This window comes from Malus sylvestris, chromosome 5, assembly GCF_916048215.2.
Source record: "Malus sylvestris chromosome 5, drMalSylv7.2, whole genome shotgun sequence".
NCBI lineage: Eukaryota > Viridiplantae > Streptophyta > Magnoliopsida > Rosales > Rosaceae > Malus > Malus sylvestris.
The window spans coordinates 3,927,916-3,937,864 of record NC_062264.1 but is presented as its reverse complement, the minus strand read 5'-3'; the positions used below and the strand labels follow the sequence as shown (position 1 = coordinate 3,937,864).

At 38.7% G+C, this 9,949-nt stretch overlaps 1 protein-coding gene across 1 annotated transcript; it reads right to left on the bottom strand.

Moving 5' to 3' along the window:
• Positions 1 to 5,344: 5,344 nt before the first annotated feature.
• Positions 5,345 to 9,748, bottom strand: LOC126621780 (disease resistance protein RUN1-like). The gene is made up of 6 exons (XM_050290356.1): positions 9,276 to 9,748; positions 8,010 to 9,147; positions 7,618 to 7,893; positions 6,804 to 7,526; positions 5,848 to 5,910; positions 5,345 to 5,761 (listed from the first exon to the last, which is right to left on the bottom strand). The coding sequence occupies exons 1-6, from the start codon at positions 9,746 to 9,748 to the stop codon at positions 5,345 to 5,347; spliced, it is 3,090 nt and encodes a 1,029-aa protein (XP_050146313.1).
• Positions 9,749 to 9,949: the final 201 nt, after the last annotated feature.

Sequence of the window (9,949 nt, the reverse complement as noted above, 5' to 3'; positions counted from 1 at the left end):
CTATTCATCCAAGTATTTAACAACCATCTTACAAGTATTGAAAAAACTAAATGCAAAATAAAAATTATCTATTTTTTTGTTCAAGTGAGAGTCACGATTTAAACCGGTGCTTAGGCGATTCTAAACTGGTCTAATTATACAGACTTAAACGGGGAACAAAATGCTCCTAATTACACATAAAAATCAACTCACTCCAACAATTCTTTTGCCAAACTGTGCCTCTTCAACTTGGTCTTTGGAGGAACTTCCACTTCACTGGGTCCTGCTTCATTACTGTATTGTTCACGTGTTCGCTTAATCACGTCTCGTTGTACAGTTTTTGATTCCTCAAAATCACAATTGGTAATACCCTCACACAAAGAAATGCTTCTGTTGGAATATTTTTTCATCCTTCGGTTGAGCTCTTCTTCTCTATCTTGTTCATACAATGGACGGATTCCGCACTTCTTCACCTTCAAGCCTGTCTCGCTTCCGAAATGAATACTAATCTGATCCCAACATGTTGGAAGAATGCATGAAAGTCATATCTTGTGTTAAAATGCATGCATGAAATAAACATGTTGGATGACTAGTGAAGTTAGGCTAGTCAACATTCTTTGTGTAAATTAGGCAAGTTAGGCAAGTTAGGAAATTATGCAAGTTAGGCAAGTTAGGCAAGTTAGGCTTATGTCTACTTTCTTTTCCTATATATATGTTTCATTTGTAATTGTTTCTTCATGAAATACACATAAAAAAATTCTACATGGTATCAGAGCAGGTTCATTTGTAACCTGTCTCTGCCATTCTTGCTGCTGTAATTTTTTATTTCTTTAGTCTAAGTCATGACCGAAGAAAGTTCTGTGAACCATGATGAGGAAACCCGGCACAATCTCTCTCCAAACTTCTCAGACGTTGAGGTTAACACCAATCAACGTTTGTGTTCAGTTCTCTTGAATGAGTTCAATTATCTTCCTTGGTCCCGAGCTGTTTCACTAGCTCTCGGAGGCAAAGGGAAGTTAGGGTTTGTAAATGGAAGCGTGGAAGCTCCAGACAGTTCTTCCTCTACATACAATGCATGGCTCTGCAAAGATCAACTTGTCATGTCCTTGCTGCTCAACACCGTGGAGAAACATGTTGCTGAAATTTTTAGCTACTCCAATTCCGCACATGATCTTTGGAAAGCTTTGCAGGATATGTATGGAAATCAAAACAACTATGCACGGGTCTTCCAATTAAAGAAGGGCATTGCCAGTGCTCAACAAGAAGGGAAAGCATTTGTTCAACACCTTGGGAGCCTCAAAGCCATGTGGAATGAGTTGGATGTATATCTCCCTCATACCACAGATCCTACCATTCTCCTAAAACGAGCTGAGGAAGACAAAATTTATCAGCTGTTAGGGAGTTTGAGCTCTGAGTACGAGGACCTAAGGAGTCACATCTTGATGGGTCAAGACCTGCCTACCTTCAACAATGTTTGTGCAACTATCCAACGAGAAGAAGCAAGAAAGAAGGTTATGAATGTTGATCACAATCCTAGATTAACGGAGACTCGGGCATATGCATCAAAGTACAAGAACTCAGAAGCCAAGGTATACAAGGGAAGAAACACACATCTAAAATGCAAATATTGCAATGGTGTTGGTCATGAGGAAGACAAGTGTTGGGAACTTCATCCTGAACTCAAGCCTAAGTTCAGCAAAGATGGAAGGATGATACCAAGGTCCTCGCAACAATTTCAACCTCATTTCAAGGCACAACTTGCTAATGCTCACGCTCCTACTATCTCACAAGGATCCATGGAGTTCACTGCCAATCCATTGTCATTGATCAATGAATTTGCAGCTTACCTACAAAGTAAGGGGCACGGAGGAGGCTCACATGGTCAAGGCAATGAAGAGGGTAGTCACACAGCTATGTTGGGACAATTTGCCGGATTTCTTGCTGGAAATGAGAAAGTTCCAAAGGGAGAAGCATCAGGTATACTCAAAGCCTTTACTACTGCCCTATTAACTAGTACTGAAATTGATTGTTGGATAATTGATTTAGGCACCACAGATCATATGACAAACAAAGTTACAAATTTACATCATTTTAAAAAAATTTCAAGCCCCTCACATGTGTCTGTTGCAAATGGAAAAAATGTCTTAGTTTTGGGAAAAGGAGAAATAAACTTACTCTCTCAGAAAACACCTTCCACTGCCCTCTATGTACCAACCTTTCCCTTCCAACTTTTGTCAATTGGAAAGATCACCAACACCCTAAACTGCCGTGTTATTTTCTCACCAAATAAAGTAATGTTTCAGGATGTTCTCACCATGAAGATGATTGGTGAAGGGGTCTTCATAAATGGACTTTACTACCTGTGCAAGAATGCATGTTTCACTCAGGCTCTTCAAGCTCAATCGAAGTCCATAGATGAAAACCAACTTTGGCATAGGAGATTAGCTCACCCCTCTGAACTTGTCTTGTCGAAACTGTTTCCAAATTTTTGTAACCCCTATCCTACTTGTGATACTTGTCAATTTTCTAAGTTTACTAGGCTACCTTTTGGTAATTCAATGTCTAGGACAAGTAAACCTTTTGAAATGGTACACACCGATGTATGGGGACCTGCAACTGAATCAATGGAAGGTTTTAAATATTTTGTTCTATTTGTTGATGATTTCTCTCGAACAAGTTTTCTATATCTTATGAAATCAAAAAGTGAAGTCCCTACCATTTTCAAAGACTTTCACATGCATGTTAAAACGCAATTTCAATCAAACATTAAGGTTTTAAGGTCAGATAATGGCACTGAATTTCTATCCAACAACATGCTTCAATACATAAGTTCTCAGGGTATCATACATCAAACCAGCTGTGTGGGGACTCCCCAACAAAATGGAGTAGCCGAGAGGAAAAATAGAGATCTCTTGGAAAAAACTCGTGCTCTCATGATTCACATGCACGTTCCAAAGAAATTTTGGTCGTTTGCCATCCTTACTGCCACTTATCTCATCAATCGACTTCCAAGTCGTGTGCTAGGGTTTAAATCTCCCTATGAAGTTCTCAAGGGGAGGAAAATAGATTTGACACATCTCAAGGTGTTTGGTTGTGTGTGTTTTGTTCACATCCAAACCTTGAACCGTGACAAACTAGATGCTAGGGCAACCAAGTGTGTGTTTATGGGATACTCGACCACTCAAAAGGGATACAAGTGCTTCAATCCAGTCACTAAGAAGTGCACAGTTTCAAGAGATGTGAAGTTCGAAGAAGACTATCCCTATTTTACAAGTCAGGGGGAGGATTTAGTTGACATGTTCCCACTCCCTCAAAACTTTAATTATCCGATGTTGGAAAAGAGATCAGTCATTGTAAGTCCAGACTGTGAAGAAGTTCAAACTGACCAAATTACTGCCAGTGAGAGTGAAGACGAGCCCTACTCTGATCTTTCTCCGCCCTCTACAGAATCTCAGATGATTAAAAGAAATCCTCCTCGAATCAGAAAACCTCCAGCTAGGTTGCAGGACTATGTTACATATGCCTCACGACATCCAATCAATGAATGTATCAGCTTTAGTAAGTTCTCAACATCTCATGCTGCATTTCTCAGTGAAATTGATAAGCAATATGAACCAAGAAGCTTTCAAGAAGCTTATATTCTCCCACAATGGAACCAAGCCATGAAAGAAGAGATTCGTGCATTGGAAGAGAATTTCACCTGGAGCCTAGTTCAACTACCATCAGGAAAAAAGGCTGTTGGAAGTCGTTGGATTTACAAGACTAAATTCAAAGCTGATGGATCTATCGAGAGACACAAGGCTAGACTTGTTGCTCGAGGTTTCACCCAAACCTTTGGTGTAGATTATAAGGAAACATTCGCACCGGTGGCCAAGATGAACTCAGTCAGGGTTTTACTGTCAGTTGCAATCAATTGTGGATGGTCACTCTACCAAATGGACGTGAAGAATGCTTTCCTTCACGGCGAGCTGCAGGAAGAAGTGTATATGCAACCTCCTCCAGGCTATGATGGTATTAAAGGCAACATGGTTTGTAATTTGCACAAGGCAATATACGGATTGAAACAATCACCAAGAGCTTGGTATGCCAAGCTCAGTTCTGTTCTGGAAAAGGCTGGATTCATGCGAAGTAATGCTGATTCTTCGTTATTTGTAAGAACTGGCACCAGGGGGAAGTTGGTGGTCCTCGTCTATGTTGATGATCTTATCATCACTGGAGATAATACCGTGGAGATTGAGGCACTAAAACTCTCACTACATCAAGCTTTCGTTATCAAAGATTTGGGGAGGTTAAAGTATTTTTTGGGGATCGAAATGGCAACATCTTCAAAAGGACTGTTTCTAAATCAACGGAAATATGTATTGGACCTCCTTCAAGAAGCAAAAATGCTTGACTGCAAGCCTGCTATCACTCCTGTTGATTGTAAACTGAAGCTCAGCATATATGGAGAAGCCATGCATGATGTAAGCTACTATCAACGATTAGTAGGCAAGCTCATATACCTTACTATCACTCGTCCAGATATCACATATGCAGTGAGCTTGGCTAGTCAGTTCATGCACTCTCCCACTGTTGATCACCTTAACCTTGTTAAGAGAGTCCTTCGTTATCTTAAGGGTTCAATTGGGCAAGGAATTACAATGCATAACAATCAGTCCACTGTCATTAGTGGCTACACAGATGCAGACTGGGCATGTAATGCAATTGATAGGAAATCAATCACAGGCTATTGTACATTTGTTGGTGGAAACCTTGTCACATGGAAGAGTAAGAAGCAACAGGTAATTGCTCGTTCCAGCGCAGAGGCTGAGTATCGAGCCATGGCAGCCACTGCGTGTGAACTCATTTGGCTTAAAGGGTTTCTTTCAGACTTAGGGTTTCCTAGTTCTACTCCTATGACGCTTATGTGTGATAATCAGGTAGCCATGCACATTGCTGCCAATCCTGTGTTCCATGAAAGAACCAAACATATTGAAGTGGATTGTCATTTCATCAGAGCTCAAGTTCAAACGCAAATCATCCGGACCATGTTCACACGAAGCCATGATCAACTAGCAGATCTTTTTACAAAGGCACTAGCATCATCTCAGTTTCATCGGTTATTGGGCAAGCTTGGCTCAGTGAATCCCCTCGATCCAGCTTGAGGGGGAGTGTTGGAAGAATGCATGAAAGTCATATCTTGTGTTAAAATGCATGCATGAAATAAACATGTTGGATGACTAGTGAAGTTAGGCTAGTCAACATTCTTTGTGTAAATTAGGCAAGTTAGGCAAGTTAGGAAATTATGCAAGTTAGGCAAGTTAGGCAAGTTAGGCTTATGTCTACTTTCTTTTCCTATATATATGTTTCATTTGTAATTGTTTCTTCATGAAATACACATCAAAAATTCTACACAACATTTCTCCTCCCAACGATTGGTCACAGATTGCAAAAGGGCTTTCCTAGATAGAAATACCAACCAAAGGTGATCCGACGCTACCTCGTTAAGCTGAGTAGGTCCAAAGCCGCCAATGGATTGAAAGTTGTTGTTTGAACCTAAACTGTGATGACACATAATTCTATGCCCATCATGTCCTGGACATTGTAGTGCACGATTGGGAGCTGAAATATTTTGTGCAGCTACAAATAGAGCGCATGAAGCAAACCCCACCACCTTGCTATTGCATGAGTGCGAAGGTAGCTTCTCAATCACCGAATCCCCCATGCTTTGGTTATTGAACCACTCAGGAATTTCACTTCCAGGAATTACTATACTGAAACGTTTCACAAAATGAGGGAGCTCCTGCACAAAGTAACAACGCAAATAAATGTACACAACTAAGGAGATGAGGGAGTTACTATACCTGAATGAATCAGGAATTACTATACCTGAATGAATCTCTTTAGCATTAGATATATAGAAAACTTCATTTTAATCCTTGACAAATATGACTTTTTGATTAAAACCATGAGTAAGATCAAAATCTAATTTTAGTCTGTTGATACATTAATAACCTCATTTATTAATTATATTTTGATTTTTTAATTATTCTTTCTAATTTTTAATGTATTGATTTTATTTCATTATAATTTTTATTTTCATTTCATTCATCGTAATATATTTTGTTGTGAACATTTAGATAAACTAATTTTTGTTATACAATATATTTTTATGTACTTTATCTTCTTCATTTAGGTATATTAAATTTATTATAACACATTTTGGTGCATACATTTAGGTACACACATTTCGGTACATATATTTCGATACAAATATTTAGGTACATTAATTCAATATAATACATTTTCGGTACTAACATTTCGGTGCATACATTTCGGTACATACATTTCGGTACACACATTTAGGTACATACATTTCGGTACTAACATTTAGGTACATTAATTGAGTCTTTCAAATTTGAAGAATGTTAAATAAAATTAATAAATTAAAAAACTCTTTTTTGGTCAAAAAATAAATTAAAATTTGTGTATTAATAAATTTAAATATTTAATGGGAGACATTAAATAAAATGCACATTAATTATTTTGAATTAAGGCATTAGGGACTAAAATCAATATTTAATCTAACACCAGGTTTTTTTTAAATTTTAATCTTCTTGAAGGATTAAAGTTCAAAAACCCCATAGATATATTATGGCATTGCAACCTTGATTTCCAGCCAAACTGAAGCAATTGACAGAACGCAAACAAAAATACCTTAATCTGCAAGCATGTGGTAAACATGGGAGCATTTTTAAGGAAGTACAATTCTCCATGAATATACTTAAGACGCTGTTTAATGGAATGGCTGGCAGTTGTTGAAGCCTTTTGCAATTATCCAATACAAAAGACCCCAGCTTAGAAAGCCCGCTGATGCTTGCAGGAAGGCTAACAAAATGGTTTCCGCTAAGATTTAGTGCTCGTAAAGAGGACAAGAAACCAATATCATCGGGAATTGCTCCTTCACAAAGATTGCAGTTCTTCAGATTTAATTCCTTCAGAAAGCATAAATCTTTCAACGAAGCTAAGACCACACTCGCAGGGTGAGAAACCTTTGCTGGAAATTCGCCAGAAGTGAAGAAGGAAGACCATGATCTAGCTGGTGGTGCATTACATCCAAGAAAATTTGATAGTACCAAATTTTTCACTGAAACCAGGGAGGATTCCGTCTCTCTCAAAGCAATTCCACTTAAATCAATCTCCTCCAAACTCCTACGTATAACTGAGGAAGGCATTTCCTGAACAACAGTTCGGCTTAAAGAAAGCCTCGAGAAAATTTTCATTTCTCCAACAAATTCTGGAATCTTTTTCAGTTTTGAGCAGCCAGAAATATCAAATACTTCAAGAGATTCCATTTCTACCTTGTTTGGGAGACTCTTAACACTTTTACAGTCTTTGAGATTTAGAAGTCTAAGCCTTTTGAGAAACGCAATGGATGAATGAATCTTAATTAAATTTGTACAACCTTCAAGAACTAGCTCCTCGAGATTTTGAATACCTGTGAAATCTGGGGTCCTTGTCAAGTTGTGGGAGTAACTAAGATCGATAGACTTCAACTTGCCCAAGTGCTGTACAAAATAGAAATGTTACAACAGTTCATGTTCAGAAACTACAATTATTGTAATTGACAGTGTAAAAATCAATTTTCCAATCATCTACCTTTATTCCATCCCAAAGGCGATCAATTTTGCTATGCTGCAGACTAAGTCTTGTAAGTTCATCCGGTTGAAAAATTGGTGGTAGACATTCGGAGGGATACCAGCTCCATTTGAGAACTCTTAATGCATTTGGAAGATACTTGGGGCCCTTAGAAAGGCTCACATTATGGATGTGGAGCAACCTCAGCTTACACATCTTAGTGAATGCTTCAGGATTCCAGTGTGCCTCTTCAAATTCACTCGAGCATAAGACTATGCCTTCAATTGCCTCTGATCCCTGATAAATAGGATTAAAGGAATTGTTAATTTCGTAATCAAGTCTCTTATCATGTTCAATAATATTATAGTGTCCTATCCAAACTTTGGTATTTTCATTTTCACGCAACTTCTTACCGTATTCTCTACAAGCACATGCAAGATATCATTACGAAGCCACAACCGACTACGACCACCTGGCTCCTCATTCGACTCTTGTCGAACAATTTCCCATGCCATTTCTTGTATCAAATCATGCATAGAAACGTACTTGTTTGAAACACTTAAGAGAGATTTCTCAATAAGAACATCTACCATAATACGAGCACCGGCAAAGCCACAACTCTCTAGTACTTCAACTAGTTGCTTCTTTTTATACCAAGTGTAGAAACATGCATTGTCCTCATAATAATAAAACTTATGGAAACATGCAATGTCAAGGAAGATTCTCTTCTCAGACTTATCTAGTCCATCATAACTTATTTTCAATGTTTCATAAATTGTTCTATTAGGAGCTTGCTTCAGTTTATCTAGTGCACTCTTCCATTCATCTCGACCTCTTTTGTACAAAAAAGACCCTAAAGTTTCAAGAGCTAATGGAAGACCACTTGCATAACTGATGAAACATTTAGACAGTTCTAAAAAATCTTCTTCCAACTCATCATCTTTAAAGGCTTTCCGACTAAAGAGAAAAAGAGCTTCATCTTGGGTTAATGGCTTAACCTCATATACCATATCTATACCATATTCAACAAACAAACGTTCATCTCTAGTTGTAATGACGATTCTACCCCCGAAACCAAACCACTCTTTTTGTTTGACCAACTTTTCCAGTTGATCTGATTGATCCACATCGTCGAGTATGAGAAGAACCTTTTTATTACATAAACACCTACTTATCCTAGTGATTCCACTATAAGCATTCCAAATTTGTATGTTATTTTCCCCTAAGATTTCAGAAAGAAGCTGCTTTTGTAGATGAGCTATACCATCCTTAGAGCACACCTCTCTAACATTAGCAAGAAAGCTGCTACCTTCAAAATCATGAGAAATTCTCTCGTAAACTAATCTAGCTAGGGTTGTCTTACCCACTCCACCCATCCCCCATATCCCTATAAAGCGAATATCGTTTGCATCTGTATCTAAAAGCAAATCTATTTCCTCCAGTTTAGAATCGATTCCGACAAACCTCTCTGAGGAATCTAACATTGACAACGTAGGATGCACTTCCTCCCATAGTGTATTGACGATTCTTTGGATAAGCTCTGTATCATACCTACAAAAAGAACAAACAACGTAAATAAAAAATCATCACATCCTAAAATAAAGTGCTTGGTAACGTTGAAACTCAATAGAAAAAAATTGTTCTTCAGCTATAAACGTCAGTTGTTGCCTCATGCTTACCTACAATCCCTTGAATCCCACCCAGCGAGATCAGCCACCCTTTTTAACGACCTTCTCCACTCATTTACGTGTTCTCGATAATTTACTTCATGTTCCGCAAAGGCTTCGCCAAACCTCCCTCGTTGATGGCGTACATCAGAAGGATCCACGCCATAAAAAATGGGAAAAATTCTCTTTTTCTCTTTCATGCAACGAACAATATGAGTAAGTTCTCGCAAACACCAACTTGAAGAAGCAAAGTTTGTCGAAAGAACTATGATTGCAGACATTGATTGGTCAATTGCCCTCAGGAGCTCTGGATTGATATCTGTCCCACTTTCAAATTCTGGTTCGTCCCTGAAAGTCTTGATTCCTCGCGCCTCCAACTGTTTGTATAAATGATCTGTAAAACCCCGGCGGGTGTCTTCACCTCTGAAACTCAGAAACACATCGTATTTCCATGGAAAAACTGCGGGAGCAGAAGCCCGGGCCATTTGGCTGCTCAACGCAGATTGGCGAGTTTTTCGCTCTGAGGCGCCCAATCGACGCCCAATCGAACTCTCTGAGGCGCACTTCGACAAAGATTGGCGAGTTTTTTGCTGACTCCCACAAAACAGAGGCGGCAAGCCACCCACCTAGCCTCTGAGGCCGCCTAGGTGTGCCTCGAGGTGAGTATTTTAAAACACAGTATATAT